Below are 20,384 nucleotides of genomic sequence, written 5' to 3'. Positions count from 1 at the left end.
CGATGGGCTCACATCGAGATTTAAGTTGGTCCTTTGTGGGTGGTTTTGAATGTCTGTGACACTTATGGTTTGCAGAAGCTGGAGGGGTGGCCTGGTTATACCCCTGCAAGGATAGGTATGTCATATGTCTGCCAGACCATGCTCAGCTATGTGCCTTTGGAATTTTACCATAACTTTTTTTGACTGATCTTAAGCATATTTTTGAACTATAAACTATTATAATTTATTACAGCTTTTCTAAAGAGTTTTGTGGATTGTCGGGGAGCAGCAAAAATTATTTTAGTAATTTTTTCATTTTTGTTAGGAGAGGATGAAGAAAGAAGAGCAGGACAATAAAGGTGTAAGTGACTGTGGCATGAGTTTTTCCCCCCTATACCAAAGTGTAGAGTTTCTAAGATTAAAAGATGTTGGCAACTTTCTAGGTATAGAAGTTTTTAGATTTAGTGGCAAACCTGAGTGTTCTTTTGCAAGCTTTCTTCATATTTGGAAGTAGGACATAAAGAGCTCTGTTTAGATAGCTCTGGGCTAAAAAAGGTAAAAATGGGTATTACTTCCATCTCATTATTTAATGAACCTACTAGATACATTTAGGATTAGACATCTTCGGTGACTAAATTTAAATGAAAAGAAAATGTCATTTGGCAATTAATTTGTCATATTTAAATAGTCAGCTGTTTTTTATTCTTTGATTAGTGTGCATTAAAAAATACAGCTCTGGAGCTCTGGAGTTGGAACAGAGATAAACATGTACTAAATTAATCTAGTCATTAGTTTTTAATTTAAATACTGTTCAGCTAAATAATTTGGCATCTAGAAAGTTTCACTGGTTAGCTGTTTAAGTACATCAATAATCATTCACAGGCTTTTTGTCTCCTTTTAAAAGAAATTTGAAAACAACAATTTATTATGGTAAATATATTTTCATGCATTTGATTTTTCTGTGAAAATATTTTTCTCACATGGATGACTAGTACTACATAGTGAATTTTCATCACCTTCAGGTCAGTTCATCTTAGAACATTTGAAATAAAATAGATACTCTTAAAATACATTTGGTCAAAGAAAATCTGCCTATATAGCAGCCTGTAGAGGGATTTAAGTTTGATATTTAAACTGAAGATTTTGCTGTTGGTTAACCAGGAGAAAAAATGGTTGCCATCTGAAGTCTTGCCTATTCAGTTTTTTGATGAGAAGACTCCTGATATTTATTTCTTTTCACTGCCCCAGGCTGACCTTGGGAATAATGTTCATAAGATTTAGAAGGCTCCCAAATCAGCATATAGTGGGTAAAGGAATTATATATATATATATACATACATATATATATATATATATGTGTGTGTGTGTGTGTGTGTGTGTGTGTNTGCATTTGATTTTTCTGTGAAAATATTTTTCTCACATGGATGACTAGTACTACATAGTGAATTTTCATCACCTTCAGGTCAGTTCATCTTAGAACATTTGAAATAAAATAGATACTCTTAAAATACATTTGGTCAAAGAAAATCTGCCTATATAGCAGCCTGTAGAGGGATTTAAGTTTGATATTTAAACTGAAGATTTTGCTGTTGGTTAACCAGGAGAAAAAATGGTTGCCATCTGAAGTCTTGCCTATTCAGTTTTTTGATGAGAAGACTCCTGATATTTATTTCTTTTCACTGCCCCAGGCTGACCTTGGGAATAATGTTCATAAGATTTAGAAGGCTCCCAAATCAGCATATAGTGGGTAAAGGAAATATATATATATATATATATATATATGAAGGTCATTTGTGAAAGTGGGAGAAAAGACTGGCTACAGAGAGAGAATTGTGGTCTAGGATCAAAGACAAAAACCAGATTCTTTTGCTCCTTCTCAGTTGCTGGACTTAGTCCAGTATATGTGTGCCATGCATTCTTGCCCCATTGCTTCTTGCCTCATTACCCTAAAAGCATATAGGTGTTTGCAAAGATCCTGGCAGGTCAGCTAGATGAGGATGAACAATATGGGTTTGAAAGACCTGGCTTTATTTAGCCTGGGCAAGAAAAGAGCAAGGAGAGAAAAGAGATCTAAAGGACTATCAAGTAGAAAAAAGAACACATTTGTTTTGTGTTTTTAAAAAGTCAAAGTTTAACCAATGAATGAAATTTATAAAGAGGTAGATTTAGGCTCAAAATAAAGAAGGGTTTTTTAATGCACAGGTCTGTCCTCCAGTGGAATAGGCTGCCCCTTTTTTGGGAGGATAGATAATGAGATTCTTTTCATTCAAGGGTATTTAAGTGGAGATTGAATGATCCTTTGTCAGAAATGATGTAGAAGAGATTCACCTGGGGGGACTTTGGGCTATAGATTGTGTGAATTTAGGTAAATTACCTTTTAAAAAGTTCTTAGTTTAAAAAAAAATAAAGTTAGGGGTAGGAGGGGCTTAGAGATTTAGAACTAGAAAAGAACTCTGTGTTCTAGTTCACCCATCTGATTTTCCAGAAGAGCAAACAGTCTCAGAGAAATGAGGGGGCTTACCCAGGTTACATAGTTAGGTTTTTCTGAATTCACATTTAGCACTCTCTCTGTTATGCCAGAGAGTCTTTAATTTGGGGTTTGTGAACGTTTTGTTTTTGTTTTTTGCTGTGTATTGGTTTCAAGGCAGAAGGATGGTAAGTACTAGGCAATGAAGGAAGGGGTCAAGTGACTTGCCCCAGGATCACACAGCTGGAAGTATCTGAGGTCAGATTTGAATCCAAGGCCTCCCATCTCTAGGCTTATTTCTTAATTTACTGAGCCACCTAGCCTTGCCCCTCTGAACTTGGTTTTTAAATATTTTCATAAGGGTTTTGATGTGTTTGGTTTTCTTTGTAATACTATGTATTTTATTTTGTGAGAAGGGGTCTGTAGGCATCACCAGACTGTCTAGGCATCACCAGACTGTCAAAAAGGGTTAATGACATAAAAAAGTAAAGAATCCTGTACTATTCCATGTTGCCTCTGATGATCTCTGAGATGATCTTTAAAGTCTTCTCAATCATCTTAAATTTGTATGCTCTATGATCTCTTCCTCTAGAAATAGTATATGAATTGAATGGTAGAAAAATCTTAGAATCCTAGACAAGAAGCGATTTCAAGAAATCATCTAGTTCTAGTATCCAGCCCTTTAAGGTAGACATATATTTTAAGTCATTCAGGACAAATACATAGACACACATACATACAAGGTATTCTTTCCACATTGATTGTGATTTATCTTCAACACGGCTTTGACATATTATAGGTCTGCATATTGAAATTAAATGGAATTTTTGGAGAGTTTTGCTGAAGCCCTAGATGACACACAAAGGCCAGAAGATGACATAGAAAAACTTTAGAAGCTATATAGGTTATGAACAAATATTAACCAAGATTTAATTTCATTATTTTTTCTTTTTATTTATTTTAGTCCAATAACAGATTTACATATAAATTTTCCAAAGTTACATGATTCATGTTTTCTCTCTCCTTGCTTTCCTCCTCCCTCCCAGAGTTGATACACATTTTCAGTGGGGTTATACAGGTATTTATTACTCAAAACATATTTCCATAGTATTCATTTTCATAAGAGAATCTCATAAAACCAAAACCCCAAATCATATACCTAAATAAACAAGTGATCAATCATATGTTTTCATCTTCATTTCTATTCCAACAGTTCTTTCTCTAGGGGTGGATAGCATTCTTTTTCATAAGTCCCTCAGGATTGTCGCAGTCTATCCACATTTGATTGTTCCACAATATTGCAGTTACTGTGTATAATGTCTTCCTGGTTCTGCTTATTTTGCTCTGCATCAGTTCATGTAGGTCTTTCCAGCTCTTTCTGAAATCATCCCATTCATCATTCCTTATAGCATAATAGTATTCCATCATCATCATATGCCATAATTTGTTCAGCCATTCTCCAATTCAGGGATATCCCTTTAGTTTCCAATTGTTTGCCACCACAAAAAGCACAGATATAAATTTTTTGTACAAACAAGACCTTTCCCATTTTTTCAATCTCTTTGGGATACATACCTAGTAGTGATATTGCTAGATTAAAGATTCTTTTAAAGCCCTTTGGGCATAATTCCAAAATACCTTCCAAAATGGTTGGGTCAGTTCACAACTCTACCAGCAATGCATTAGTGTTCCAATTTTGCTACATCCCTTCCAACATTTATTTTCCTTTATTGTCATATTGGCCAATCTGCTAGGTATAAAGAGGTACCTCAGAGTTGTTTTTATTTGCATTTCTCTAATCAAGAGTGATTTAGAACATTTTTTCATATGATTATTTATAGCTTTGATTTCTTCATCTGAAAGCTGCCTTTTTATATCCTTGATCATTTATCAATTGGGGAATGACTTGGTTTCTTATAAATTTGACTTCGTTCTTTATATATTTGAGAAATTAGACCTTTATCAGAGAAATTTGTTTTAAAAATATTTTTCCGGTTTGTTGCTTCCCTTCTTTTTTTTTTTTTTAAACCCCTGTACTTCGGTGTATTGTCTCATAGGTGGAAGATTGGTAAGGGTGGGCAGTGGGGGTCAAGTGACTTGCCCAGGGTCACACAGCTGGGAAGTGGCTGAGGCTGGGCCTGAACCTAGGTCCTCCTGTCTCTAGGCCTGACTCTCACTCCACTGAGCTACCCAGCTGCCCCTGTTGCTTCCCTTCTAATCTTGGTTGCATTGATTTTGTTTGTACAAAACCTTTTAAATTTAATATAATCAAAATTATTCATTTTACATCTTATAATGTTCTCTAGCTTTTGTTTGATCTTAAATTCTTCCTTTCTCCATAGATTTGATAGGTAAAATATTCTACATTCACCTTATTTACTTATATCACTCTTTCTGTTTAAATCATATACCCATTTTGAACTTATCTTAGAATAGGGCTATTATGGTGAACCTGTGGTGCACACACCAAGATAGCACACATACTGCCCTTCCCCCACCCAGAGTTCATCACTAGAAAGGCAGAGGGACTCAGGCAGAGCTTCTTCCCTCCCCTCTCCACCAAGTCTGATGACATTTTTTCACATTCCCTCTCTGCCCAGCAGCCAATGGCAGACCTGGAGGGGAGCAGAGTGCTTGGGCCACTCTCTTCCCCCTCTCTACACTCGCTGAGGTCACTCCTCACTTCATCTGCCCTCTGCTCAGTAGCCCAATGGGAGTGCTTTCTCCCTCTTATGTGGGGTAAAGGGGGGAGGAGCCCACACCTGGCACTGGGTGGGGTAGGGACACAGTACTTAGATGGGGGAAGGGGGGGTGGGCAGGCATGACATTCTGAGAGGTGGGGTTGGGGTGGGGCCTGGCACTCCATCTCTAGGCTCACCCATCACTGGTATAGGGTATGAAATATTGATCTAAACCTAATTTTTTGCTATACTATTTTCCAATTTTCCCAGCAGTTTTTGTCAAATACTGAGTTCTTATCCCCAAAGCTGGGATCTTTGGGTTTATCAAACACTAGATTGCTGAGGTCATTTATCCCTCATCTATGCCATTGATCCACCCTTCAATTTCTTAGCCACTTCCAGATCGTTTTGATGACCACTGCTTTACAGTTAAAATACTGCTAGGCCACCATCCTTCACTTTTTTTTCCATTAGTTCCCTTCATATTCTCGATATTTTGTTCTTCTGTAATGAAATTTTTTATAATATTTTTTAGTTCTATAAAACAATTTTTTGGAAGTTTAAATAGGTATGGCACTGAGTAAATAAATTAATTTAGGTAAGATTGTCATTTCTATTATATTAGCTTGGCCTACCCATGAGCAATCAATGTTTTTCCAATTGTTTTGATCTACTTTTATGTGAAAAGATCTATTTTGTGTGAAAAGTGATATGTAGTTGTGTTCATATAATTCCCATGTTTGTCTTGGCAGATAGATTCCCAAATATTTTATATGGTTTAGAGTGATTTTAAATGGAGTTTCTCTTTCTAACTCTTGCTGCTGATTTTTTTGTTGGAAATATATAGAAATGCTGATTTATGTGGTTAAACCAGATTTTAAAATAAGGTACTGTAAACATCCTAGAAAAGAAAAAGAAAAAATTTACTCTTCTTTTCTAGTATGAAGGGAGGGACAAAATTTTTACAGAAATTTTCCAAATTACGAGTTGGTGTGTGCCCCACCCTTAACCCCTGTTATATAGAAGAGGCATAACTGTGTGTGTGTGTATATGTGTGTGTGTTTATATGTGTATATATGTATATACACATAACACACATATGTATGTACACACATACATATATTCTTCCTAAAAACCCTTAAGGTTAGAATTGCTACAACTTCCCTTGATAGCAAGGGAACTAAGTCAGTTGGGAATAGCTGATTATCATCAGTTTCATTTAAAAACCATTTTCTTCCTATTTAATCTTCCATGGATATGGAAGACTGTTCATCATACTTTTATAAAAATTCTTCATATTCTTGAACAATACTGGGAATATTAAAGCCATTTGCTGTGCTCCTATTTTCCACTTCTCTTTATCTCAGAACACTTAGTTGTTATTTACACTGCACTCTTTTTTTTTTCCAGCACTTGAGTAGGAGCTGGCCCTTTTTGCCAAGGCTAGCTCTTGACATAGGCTCCTCCCATTTCCTCCTAACTTCTTCAGCAGATTGTCCTTTTCCCCTCTAACCTTGGACTTGGCCCTACCTACTAACTTTCTTCTCTACTAACTTTAAATATGCTCAAATCTCGTCTTTAAAAATATGACTCTGCCAATCCCTCAAGCTATTTCCCTATATCCCTCTTTTTAACCAAATTAGAAAAAAAGTTACATAGACAACATTGCCTTTTGATTTTAAATTTCATCAATCTGCTGAAACTTTTCTCTCAAAAATTTCTAACAATTACTTATCAAATAATGTTTTAATTTTTTCCAGTTCTTATCTTTCTTGACATCTCTACTGCATTAGACACTGTTGACCACATACTTTTCTTGGACTTTCTCTTCTCTTGATTTTAGTGATTATTCTCTCATTCCTCCACCTACCTATCTGAATGCTTCTTCTCTGTTTCCTTTGCAGGATGATCATCTGTATCATGGCCCTCTAACTGTGGATGTGTCAGGCTTCTGCCCTGAGTCCTCCTTTCTCTCTGTGCTTTCACTTGTTTTGACCTCATCAGTCATTTCTGTGTAGATGACTCACAGATCTAAATACCCAAATCAAGTCTCTTGACCTATAGTTGTACTTCATCAACTGCCTATTTAGACAATTCAAATTAGATTCCTCAGAAACAAACTCAACATTCCCAAAACAGAAATCATTGTCTTTTCCCCCAAAACCTATTCCTTTACCAAATTTCCCTGTTTGTCGAGGGTACCACCATTTTTCTAGTCTCTCAGTTTTTTAACCTAAGCATTATTCTTGGTTCCTCATTTTTCCTCAATTCATATATATGGTTTGTTGCCAGACCATTCTGTTTCTGCCTTCAAGTCTCTTATATCCTCCCCCTTCTCTCTCTACTGGCATAACTATTACATTAGTTCAGGAGACTTCATCCAACATCTTTCACCTTTTCCTCCAAACTGCAGTTACTTTTTCTGAATTTACCATTATTTTTAATATTACCTAGATTTACAACTTTGGTATAATCTTTGATTCTTCACCCCACATTCCTAATAAGTTGCCAGCTCTTGATGTCCACCACATCTCTTGTATCTAAGCCTTTTTCTTTGCTCTCAGAGCTACCAGGTCAGGACCTTATAATCTATTTCCTAGACCAAGAGTTGTTTTTTTCTTTTTAAAACATTTTCTTTATTTCATGTATTTTTCCAGATTGTATGGAGATACAATTTTACTAATCATTTTCTGACATTTTGAGTTCCATGTTCTGTCCTTCCTTCCCAATCCTTCCTCCTCCCCAAGATAAACATAATACTATCTATTTTATATTATATTAATTATATTATATTATATTTATTATATATATTACTATAATATTGGCTGTACTTGTGCAATCATGCAATATATATTTCCATGTTTGTTATAAAAGAAGACACATATTGCTTATCCTGGAGAAAAATTCATGAAAGAAATAAAGTAAAGAATGGTATGTTTCCTTCTACATTCAGACTCCATCAGTTCCTTCTATGGTGGTAGAAAGCCTTTTTCATCATGAGTCCTTTGCACCACTTCATGTATAAGTCATTCCAGGTGGTGTTTTTTTTTTTGTGATTGTATGACATGATAGTATTCTTTTATAATCATATACCACAACTTGTTCAGTAGTTCCTCTATTGATGGACATCCCTTCAATTTTTAATTCTTTGCCACCACAAAAAGAGCTGCTGTAAATATTTTGTAAACAGGTCATTTTTCCCCATCTCTGATCTATCGCTTTAGGATACAGATGTGTAGTGTTATTGTTTGGTCAAAGATTATGTACAGTTTTATGACCCTTTGGGCATAGTTCCAAATTGCTCTCCAGAATGATTGTAGTAGTTCATAGCTTACACTATAGAGCAGCAGTTTTCAAATGGTGTTTGGCAGATTCCTAGTGGTCCCCAGAACTCTTTCAGGGGTCCACAAGGTCAAAATTGGTTTCATAATAATACCAAGATATTATTTTCTTATTTAAATATGCCTCCTTTTTCCAACTATATATCCCTGTGATACCAGATTGTTTTTATATATAATATATCACAACAGATTAAATGCAGAATTAGACATGAGAATCCAGCTGTCTTCTATTAAGCCAGATATAAGAGATTTGCAAAAAATATGTAGAACAATGCCACTGTTCTCACTAAATTTTTTTTGTTTTGGAAAGTATTTTTCATAAAAATGTTACTTATGCTAACATCTAATGTAGTTATTGTTATTTTTGAATGAATAAATATTAAAATTTTATCAGTTTGAATTTCCAATATACTCAACATTGATAGATATAATACCCCATTTAAACAAAAACTCTTTGGGTCCTCAGTGACTTTTTTAAGAGTATAAAAGGATTCTGAAGCCAAAATGTTTGAGAACCACTGATTTAGACTTTTGTAATGGCCTCTTAATCATTCTCTCCCTTTGAAGGCTCTCTCTAATCTACTATCCACAGAGATGCCAAAGTAAGTTTTCCTTAGGTGAGAATATAGCCATGTCATTCTCCTGTTTGATAAACTACAGCACTTCCCTGTCATTTTTAGGATAAAATATAAACTCTATTGACTTTTTCAAAGCACTTCACAATTTGGCCCCAACTAATCTTTTCAAACTCATTGTAACTTACTTAATACTCTTCCTACCCTGTGTGCCTGGAATGACCTTTCTCTTTATTCTGCTGCTTTACAGAATCTCTCACTTTCTTCAAAACATAGCTCAATGCCACTTTCTGAATAATGACTTTACATACATGCTGTCTCCCTTTATTAAATGTGAACATTTTGAGGGCAAGAGACTTGTCATTTTTATTTTTATCCTAGTGTACAACCCATATCTAGGTGCTTAATTAATCCTTTTAATGATTGTTAACTGAATTGATACCCCAAGCTTGTTCTTTTCTAAGTTTAATTCTCCCTGTAATAGCATCCCTTTGATCACTTTTGTCAATTTCTATGGGTCTAATCTCAGTGAGATATTTCATATTTCCTTCCATTTTTTTCATTCTTTTGATTTTGTTTGATTGTTTCTTGATGTCTTGTGAAATCATTAGTTTCTATTTGCCCAATTCTAATTTTTAAAGACTGAGTTTCTTCCATGATCTTTTGAACCTCCTTTTCCATTTGGTCCATTCTACTTTTCATGCTACTCTTTTCTTCATTTGATTTTTTTGTCTCTTTTCCCAGTAAGCTTATTTTGATTTTTAAGCTTCCTATTTTTTCATTGGCTATTTGTGCCTCTTTTTCCATTTAGTCAATTTTGCTTTTTAAGCTCATTTTCTTTTTTTCATTACTTTCATTTCTTTTCCTCATTTTTCTTCAACCTGTCTTATTTGCTCTTCGAATTCCTTTTTTGAGTTCTTCCAAAGCTTGTGACAAATTCCCACTTTTTGAGGGGAGATTTTGCATGTATTTGCTTGAATCTCACCATCTCTTGTTCTTTGCTCTTTTTCCCTATTGAAATTTTCAATGGTCAAGAGTTGGTTTTTTTGCTGCTGTTTGCTCATTTTCCTGCCAGTTGACTGGGACATTTGCATGTTGTTGGCAATTTCTGTCTTAGCTTCTGGTTAATAGCTGTCAAGGAGGCTTCAGAGGGCCCAGTGCTATGGACTCAAGGAGTGGGTCTGAGGTGTTCTTTTGTTGGTGGCATAGCCCTTGACCTGGGATTCCAAAGTTGCTTATATACTCTGGTTCCCAGTTTGCCATGGTAGGTGGGGGAGTGGTCAGCCTGCCCTTTTCTGTTTGCAATTTTGCTTCTGGTTCCCCCTTATATTGTGGAAATCCACTCTCTCTGTCTAATTTTAACATCATGGTTAGTGGAAGAGCCCCCTCACTCATCCTGCATTGACTCCTGTCCTTTAGAGCCATTTTTAAAAAATTGGTTTGGAAGGATATTCAGAGCAGTTTCAGGCTTTCACAGCTACTAAGCTGCCATCTTGGCCTCCACCTCCTCTTTAAGATCAAGTATTTCCACATCCTTTTCTGTATTGTGATCAAGATTGTACAGGATTCTCTAATAAAGATTTGACTAATTCAATAGAAAGAATAACCTTTGGCTTTTGCATATTTTACCTACTTGAATATAGCCTAGCATAGTGATGGGAAAACTACAGCTCTCGGGCTAGATGCAGCCCCCTGAAATGTTCTATCCTGCTGCATGACATTATTCCTAATCTGACGAATACAGTGAGGAGGATACAATACAATGAAACTTTGAAAGAATTGCCTTAGAAACAAACTGACAGATGAGCATTTCCTTTCCTTTGGGGCCCCCTCTTTAAAAAGTTTGCCCATCACTGGCTTAGCATCCTCTGGCTTAGCATCCTCTGGCTCATTTCACAGTAGCCTAAAGTAACAGAGACACAATCCTATGCTTGGATCATTTAGTTGACAATCTCGTTCTAGAATATTGGGATTGATAAGAATTTGAAAAGATTATTTACAGCATTCTCTTTTGTCATAAATTTACATTATCTTAGAGTATAATTTGCAATGATCCCTTATGATTCAGAGAGAAATTCCACACATTGCTTTAATTATGAAGGACCTGTATCTATTATATACATTTGGATTTCATTTCTTGCCATAGAACCAACAAATTTTTCCTCTCAATACTAAATCACATATTAGTTTCTTGTAAATACAATAAGTGAAACATTTCCTTGTTTTTTCCTTTTTAATATTATGATTTTGGGGAGTGGTGTTTCTAGCCACTTGCTTTCCTGCTTATTTTATTCATTTATACATTTCAGAAATTAACTCTTTTAGTAACCCATTCTAGTTTCAAACAAGAATTACTGTCAGAAATTTCTTCATTCTGTCTAACCTAAATCCCTCAGGCTTTAGTTGAAATCTGTTGTCTGAACTCAGGCATCTCAGAAGATAGCTGATTTTCATCAGCTTTGTAAGAGCTCTTCCTCTTCACTTCAATTCACTAAGTATTCATTGTCCTGTGTATGAGATACCACTTTGTGCACTTTGAAACTTTAGGATTCAAAGGTCAGGGGAAAAAAGTACCTGCCTTTAAAGGTTTACATTCTACTTGAGTCAATATAACAGGCAGGCATATAAAAAAATTAAAAAATTAGGGGGCAGCTGAGTGGCTCAGTGGATTGAGAGCCAGGCCTAGAGTTGGGAGGTCCCAGGTTAAAATCTGACCTCAGACACTTCCTAGCTGTGTGACCCCGGGCAAGTCACTTAACCCCGGATTGCCTAGCCCTTACTGCTCTTCTGCCTTGGAACCAATACACAATATTGATTCTAAGACAGAAGTTAAGGATTTGAATAAATAAAAACAAAAAAATATTTAAGGGGAGAAAAGATATTAAAAATACTAAAACACACAAAAAATCTTGTATATACATACATATCAATGCATATATATGTATTTGTACATATAAATATATACACATATTTGTAAATATATATGTATATAGGGATAGATATAGCTATGTAGTTATTAAATGTACCCTTAGAGTTGTCTCCTACAAGAAGAATGTCTAGGTCTAGTTAACCTTGTCTATAATTCTTACATTCCAGTTTTTCCAATCTTCTATAAAAATTTTCCAGATTTTTCACATCCACATTTAATTATGGAGATAAAACTAGGGCAGTTATTGGATAGAGGAGATAGCAGTAATGGTAGCATTACCAGCATGGGTAAATCTGCTCCTAATCTGCCATTCTCCTCCATAATATTTTGCAAATGACATTATAGCATAAATTAGTGTTGACTCTTTGCTTCCATATCTCACTGCTTGTCAAGAAGTTCACATATTTTCCTGGCTAAGATGTTTTCTTGGCTATTTTTGGTTTCTTTGAGGTGACATTTCCCATCAGTAAACTTCTCTAAGGAATGATGATAATCTAGAGGAAAAGTATCAAACTCAGCTGCACATCTCCAGAGTGGCCAGAACAAGATTAAAATGTAATTGGGAATTGTTTAGCAAAGTAAAAATGCAACATACATAATGATAATTTGGGTTTTCTAAGGCAATATGTAACCCTGCAGGGCATATGAATATGATACCACTTCTAGGGTAAAGGTTTCTATTTTTCAAAAGTAAAATCATAGTTAAGTGGGCATAATATGATTATCATAACAGTATAGATTTAATGCTGAAAGGAATCATATGTTTCAATATCCTGATTTCACAGAAGAACTGATAACCCAGCAAAGCAAATGACTTGGTCACAGAAATAGCATACTGGCAAAGCTGACATTGAATTCAAGTGATGACCCTAATCCATTGCTTTATCCACTGGGTCACACTTTGTTCCTATTGTTAAGATTAAAAATGATAAAGACTGAGATAATAAGAGAAATTAGTAGTTTAATTAAAGCCATGGCCATGTTGGTAAAATATATGTATGACCGTGCCTATCTTTTATATTTACTGCCGGAGCCCATCCTGTCCCTCTGGTACCCAGCTCCTCAGGAAGATCAAGAGGCATTCTTTTGGCCCTCCTCTGAATTTAAACTGCCCCCTGCGAGGGGACCTTTGAGGTCCCCACGCCCAAAGACCCATTGGAATTATGGGTAATGTAGTCTCAAAGTCTCCCACATGTCCATAGGGAGTCACTAGACACTAGACACTTCCCTGAATTTAAAACAAACACTATGAATCAAAAATAATTGAACATTCAAAAATAGATCTAGATGGACATGTAGCAACATCTCACTTCTCGTTTTTATTCTCTTAAAATAGGTTTGGTGTTGGTTTTTACCATTGCTTCAATCATTCAGTGATCTGGCTGCACTTAGGTAGCTGATTTGGAACTGACTTCAACATCAGTAACTAGTTATTTCTTACCTGTTAAGACATAGTCACTTTTATTTTTTGATTATGATTGTTTGTTGTTTGCTGTTACTACCATTCTTTTAGCTCTTCTGAGCCGCCTACAAATTCCTGACCTTGTTCATATTTTGATACTGAACCATATTTTCCAACATACCTTTTAAAAAATTCATCATTATTTAATGTTTAATAGCCTCAAGGATATGTACTTTTCCAAGAAATACAAATTTCTACGTATAAGAGTGACTTGGGCAGACTAATTGTTTAAAGCAAATAACTGTTCATTATTCTTAAAACAGAAAATCTTAACTACATATAAAGGAGAAAGTTATACCTAATGTTTGTCTATTTATATTTTTATTGGACAGCTCTAAATTATCTTAAAATAAGTAGGTGCCTTTTATTCTTTTTATTCATGCATACATTAATGTATCCTCTCATCAAATATTTATAGTGCCTAATTCATTAATAATGTGTTGGGTAAAGTTGGGGAATACCAAAGAGCTTTGGGACATCGTCCCTTGTATATTGTAAAACTCAAGGCTTAGGAGGCATAGACTTTCCTGAAATTGAATCTTATATGCAAGGAAGTATTTGAACTATTGTAGAACTGAATTGAAAGTTTTCTTTCAATTGTATTCATCTTTTGAATTATTTCTAGCTTATCATGTTTAAGCTATGCCCATGCCAACCAACTTTTTTCCATTAAATAAAACTCTTTGACTTCATAGCATACCTGTTGTAAACCCAAATTCTTTTCTCTTGAACTTTTTTGTGACAAAGGAATTACTGACTTCATGTCCCAACCTATCTTCTCTGTCCTTTCCCATATCCAAAACATTTTTGTTTTCCATCACGTAGCCCAGGTTTTTCATAAATCATCCTTCATATAGTTTCTTATATAGCATAGTAATATTCCATTACAATCACATACTACATCTTGTTCAGCCAATCCCCAATTGATGGACATTCCCTCAGTTCCAATTCTTTGCCACCACAAATTATGCTATAAATATTTTTGTACAAACAAGTCCTTTCCCCCCTTTTAAAAGTCTCTTTGTGATACAGACTAAGTAGTATTGGTAGTGTTATTGCTGGGTCAAAGGATATGCACAGTTAGTTGTAAAGCTTTTTAGGCATAGTTTCAAATTACTCTCCAGAATGTTGGATTAGTTCACAAATCCACCAGCAGGGTTTTAGTGTACCAATTTCCCTACATCTCCAGCATTTGTTATTTTTCTTTTCTGTCATATTAGCCAGTCTGATAGGTGTTGAGATTGTTTTAATTTTCATTTCTCTAATCTAGAGTGATTTAGAGCATTTTAATGTGATTATATATTGCTTTTGATTTCTTCATCTGAAAACTGCCTACTCATGTTCTTTGACCATTTATCAATTGGGGAATTATTTTTATTCTTATAAACTTTAATCAGTTCTCTATGTATTTGAGAAATAAGACCTTAATCAGAGATACTTGCTGTAAAAATTTTTCCCCAGCTTTTTCCTTTTTTTCTAATCTTGGTTGCGTTGGCTTATTTGTGCTAAATCTTTTTAGTGATCAAAGTTATCCATTTTACATCATATAATGCTTTCTCTCTCTTGTTTGAGCATAAATCCTTCCCTTTTCCAGAGATTTGAAAGGTAGACTATTCTGTGCTCCTCTAATTTGCTAATGGTGTAGTTCCCTTTATGTCTTGATCATGCATCCATTTTGACCATATCTTGGTATTGGGTGTGAGATCTATACCAGTTGCTGCCATACCTTTTTCCAGTTTTACCAGTGTTTTTTGTTAAATAATGATTTCTTGTCCCAAAAGCTTCTATCTTTGGATGTATTAAACACTAAATAATCATGGTCATTTACTACTATGTATTGCGTAGCTAATCTACTCCATTGATCTGCTGCTTTATTTCTGAACCAGCTCCAGATTGTTTTTTTTTTTTAATTTTTTTTTTTTTATTTTAAACTCTTAACTTCTGTGTATTGACTTATATAGGTGGAAGAGTGGTAAGGGTAGGCAATGGGGGTCAAGTGACTTGCCCAGGGTCACACAGCTGGGAAGTGTCTGAGGCCAGATTTGAACCTAGGACCTCCCGTCTCTAGGCATGGCTCTCAATCCACTGAACTACCCAGCTGCCCCTCCAGATTGTTTTGATGATTATAGCTTTGTAATACAGTTCGATATCTAGTACTGCTAGGTTATCTTCTTTCACATTTTTTTCATTGATTCCCTTATATTTTTGGTCTTTTGTTCTCCTATATAAATTTTATTATTTTTTCTAGTTCTGTAATATAATTTTTGAGCAATCTAATTGGTATGAATGAAAAATAGAGATTAATTTAGTTGGGTTGCCATTTTTATTATATTGTCAAAATTTTTGTGAAAGTGTTTTATAATTGTGTTTATAGAATTCTTGGGTTAGTTTTAGCAGGTAAACACCCAAATATTTTATATTATCTATAATTAATTTAAATGGAATTTTTTTCTATCTCTTATTGCTAGGCTTTGTTGGAAATATAAAGAAGTGCTGGTGATTTATGCAGGCTTATTTTATATCTGGCAATTTTGCTAAAGTTATTATTTCAACTATTTTTTTAGTTGATTCTTTAGGACTCTAAGTATATCATGATATCATCTGCAGAGAGTGAAAGTTTTATTTCTTCATTGCCTATTCTAATTTCTTTAATTCCTTTTTCTTCTTCTGTTACCATATCTAGCATTTCTAGTATAACGTTGAATAATAATGGTGATAATGGACATCCTTGCTTCACCCCTGATATTATTGGGAAGGCATCTAGTTTATCTCCATTACAGATAATGCTTACTAAAACTGATGGTTTTAGATGTATATTATTTATTATTTCAAGGAATGTTCCATTTATTCCTAGCTTGGTGTTTTTTAACAGGAACAACAGATGTTTAATTACACCAAAAGCTTTTTCTGCATCTTTTGAGATAATCATATAATTTCTGTTGGCTTTGTTATTGTTAGAGTCAATTTGCTAATGATTTTTCTAATACTGAAGCAGCCCTGCCTTCCTGGTATAAATTCCACCTATTCATAGTGTATGATCTTCATGATATATTGCTGTAATCTCCTTGCTAGTATTTTATTTAAAACTTTTTCATAAATATTCATTAGCTAGCAAGATCATTCTGAAGTTTTCTTTCTCTGATTTTGCTCTTCCTAGATTAGATATCAGTACAATCAGTATCATATTTGTATTTTAAAAAGAGTTTGTTAGAATACCTTCTTCAGCTCTTTTTTTCAAGGAGTTGTATAGTTTTGGGATTAATTGTTCTTAAATGTTTGGTAGAATTCAGTTGTGAATACATCTGACCCTGGGAGTTTTTTCTTAAGAAGTTCATTGATGGCTTGTTCAATCACATCTTATTTGAAAAACATGATGAGAGCTCAGTTTTTTCCTTTCTGGCCAGAGCATAATGAAAGGGGGGGGGGGTAGGAAAGATAAAAATCTCCTTTCTTTTCTCATCCTTTCTAGTGACTCATCCTTCCATTAAGATTGAATTGTACCACTGAGAACAAATTTTGCAAGTTCATGAGAAACATATAGCTTAGGTGAAATGGCCAGACAGGAGAAGAATCACTTAATTCTGTTTGGTGCCTAATTGCATTTATGAAGCTATAATGATGCCTTAGTCTTAGGCCTATAACTTTTCAGATTTTTCACATACCTTTTAAATAGGGAATTTTTAAGTGCTGGAAATTTAAAAAATCTTTTATGTTTCTTTTATTTGTATGTAGGTTTTTAATTTTTTTAATTATAATATTTAAAACATTTCTTTTTCAGACTTTTTCAGAGGCAATTAGATTTAATGTGGATTATGGAGTTTTTGAAGTAGTTAGTGATGCCCCTCACCATCTAGAAAAAGAACTAAAAAGAATTTTGCATGAACAGAAACCTCGAAATCCTATTTATGATGTTGTAAGAAAAGAAAAAGAAAGATGTAGTACACCATTTCCTGAGAAACCAAATGGCTCTACTAAAGATGATACTATAAGGATCAACTATAACATTATGGTAAGAAACTGCATTTGAATTAAAATTAAGTGATTAAATGAAGTATCAGTTGGAATTAAGTTCTGGCCCTTGAGGGTTTCCTTTCCATGAAAAGAAACAGTGTACTTGATTAAATTGTACTTCACTGATGCTTAAGTAGTTACTCAATGATTTCTCAGTTGTTTATACATATCTGAGTTCCATATAAATCTTGATAATGGTCTTTGGTCCTGCAAAAGCTTCATTTACTTCGAATATGTAAAAATGTCCCATTAACAGTGATTAACACAGTATTTAAATCACTTGATTGATAGAATAGCCATTACTAGTAAAGGCCTCCAAAGAGTGAATTTGTATAAAGTGATTCCCTTTGCCCCACTGACTTTTATCAGAAAATCAATCAGAGTTGTATTCTCAAAAGAAAACAAACAAAGAAATCTGGAAACTTTTGACAGTTCTGGGCATTATTGTACATCAAACTTGTTCTATTTACTGGGAGTTGTAGTTTATTCCTAGAAGTTTACTCTTCCATACAAAAGAGTAAAGAAATGAATGAGCCATTTATTAAGCATTCCAGGTACTATACAAAGCTTTGGGAATATAGATATATAAGAGATACAGTCCCTGACCTTGACAGTCCCTGACCTTGAGAGAAGCTTATTCTAACAAGGAATAATAGCATAGAGGAAGTTTCTATAGCTAGGCAGGAGAATTTGGTTGGGGAGGAATCAGGGTGAGTCACTGTGTAAGATGGTCAGTTCATCTGCCTGTTCTAAAAGTAATGGTACTTATTGATTTGAATGCTATGATAACAGGAAAAAGTAGAAAAAAGTTGTAATTGAGAGTTTATGGCCTTGGTGGAGGCAGATGACAAAATGGCCTGCATTGACAACTGGATGGCTGGATGGGATGTGAAGGAGAAGCATGGTTTAGAGCAGTGATGGGAACCTTTTAGAGACCAGTGCCATTCCCCCCACACCCCCCACCCCGACAATGGATCCTGTATGGAGGAGGGTCCACTTTTCAGGATGTGGTTGCCCACCTTAGGCAGCTCTCTTCAGGAAAAGCCAGGTGGGAGAGATTCCTGGGGCCAGCAAGTCCTACCACCATTAGATTGATTGGGGGGAGGAGAGGCAACTTAAACAGAGTTCTAGAATAAGATGAGCTTCCCTTTTTTAAAAAACAAAATCATCCTTTGGGGCAGCTAATCCTGATCTGGGTTCAGGTCAAGACTGGGCTTGTAAGAACTGCCTTACCAGATTCTGGTCTGGCTACAAGTCTGCCTGACCTGAAGTTTCCTAAGTGAGAATGGTGCTACTAGGGGGCCTTGTGCTCCCCCCAGTCTTGGAGTGGGGGGAGTCTTAGAGTTTCCTTCCCTTCAGAGAGCCAGCATTTGTGCACTGGCTAAAACTCTATGATGGGGGAGGGGCACTGCAGGCAGGTCTTGATGGCCCCCCGGCAGGGGAGGGGTCCCTCTCTGGGACTTGGAGTGGGCTCCTTCTAGGGAGGTTCGGATCTTGAAAGCAAAGGAAGAGGCCCAGAGAGAGGGTAGGGGAGGTGCTCTGCAGGCTCAAAAGTTGGATAGCGATGGGGCATTTGGCATGAGCCTCCAACACCATTTCCTTCCTTCCTACCCAGGGCAGCTATGGCAGGGGCTTGGCCTGCTCCTCCTTGAAGGATCAGACACAGAGTCTCCTCTTCAGTCTTGGCCTCTTTTCCTGAGGGAAGGAGGTTCATGGTAGCCCTGGGGCCAGACTGGAAGGAGAAAAGGGAGGGGAGTAGCCCTGAGTGCTGTGCTCCAGGGATGGCCTTAGGCAAAGGGTGGGGGAGGGAGCAGCCACACATGTGCCCACGGAGAGTTCTCTGCATGCTGACTTTGACACGTGTGCCATAGGTTTGTCATCATAGGCTTAGAGCCTATGTTACCTAAATAAATAAAGTAAACTCTTTGGGCCACTTTGCATTCTGATTCAACCTTTGCCCCAATACAAACTCCCCTACAAATCATTTGACCCCCAAAACAATACAAATGAGAAATCAAACACAACACCCTAACAAAAGATGTCCTTGAGTTACAATTTACAAGTTTATACACTTTTTTCCTATGCCAAAAAAAAGGACCTGGAAGAAAAATACTTGATGAAAACTTGACAGAACTTTGAGGTTAAGAAAATTCATTTCTGGCTACTATAACTTGACATAGCAAATAATCAGTGATCTACAAACATTTTAAGTGTGTCAATTGAATTTGCCTAAAGCAGCATTTGAATGACTACTAAACTAAATTCCTTCAGTGGCCAATCAGAAAAGCACTGGGATGTTAAAAGGCAAAATGCAATTTGCTTAATTATTAAAAATATATCCGGGGCAGCTGGGTAGCTCAGTGGAGTGAGAGTCAGGCCTAGAGACAGGAGGTCCTAGGTTCAAACCCGGCCTCAGCCACTTCACTTCCCAGCTGTGTGACCCTGGGCAAGTCACTTGACCCCCATTGCCCACCCTTACCACTCTTCCACCTATGAGACAATACACCGAAGTACAAGGGTTTAAAAAAAAAATATGTATATATATATATATATATATATCCGAGTGCATAGCCTAAATCAGACTTTCAAAGAGATACAGGCTGAGCTTTCAAACAAACAACATTTCCCACCCCCCAACCCCCAGCATTTAAAGGATCATTTCTCCCTTTTTTTGTATTTTTTAAAAGTTTATTTAGTTAATTAATTTAGAATATTTTTCCATGGTTATGTAATTCATGTTCTTCCTTCCTCTCCTCCCCACCCCCCTCCCGTAGTCAACAAGCAATTCCACTGGGTTTTACATGTGTCGTTGATCAAGATGTATTTCCATATTATTGATATTTGCACTAGGGGTGATCATTTAGACTCTACAGCCCCAATCATATCCCCATTGAACCATGTGATCAAGGAAATGTTTTTCTTCTGCATTTCTACTCTCA

The 20,384-nt window shown here is 35.8% G+C and overlaps 1 protein-coding gene across 1 annotated transcript in view; it reads left to right on the top strand.

Moving 5' to 3' along the window:
* Positions 1 to 20,384, top strand: part of RGS22 (regulator of G protein signaling 22) — a 182,953-nt gene that overhangs the window by 15,916 nt on the left and 146,653 nt on the right. Inside the window, exon 4 of the mRNA XM_044683939.1 lies at positions 17,213 to 17,443. Within this exon, the coding sequence (XP_044539874.1) occupies positions 17,213 to 17,443 (231 nt within the window). The remainder of the gene's footprint in view (positions 1 to 17,212; positions 17,444 to 20,384) is intronic.

Source organism: Gracilinanus agilis, chromosome 1 (assembly GCF_016433145.1).
Source record: "Gracilinanus agilis isolate LMUSP501 chromosome 1, AgileGrace, whole genome shotgun sequence".
Lineage (NCBI taxonomy): Eukaryota > Metazoa > Chordata > Mammalia > Didelphimorphia > Didelphidae > Gracilinanus > Gracilinanus agilis.
The sequence above is the reverse complement of the archived record's forward strand: the minus strand, read 5'-3'. Positions and strand labels throughout refer to the sequence as shown.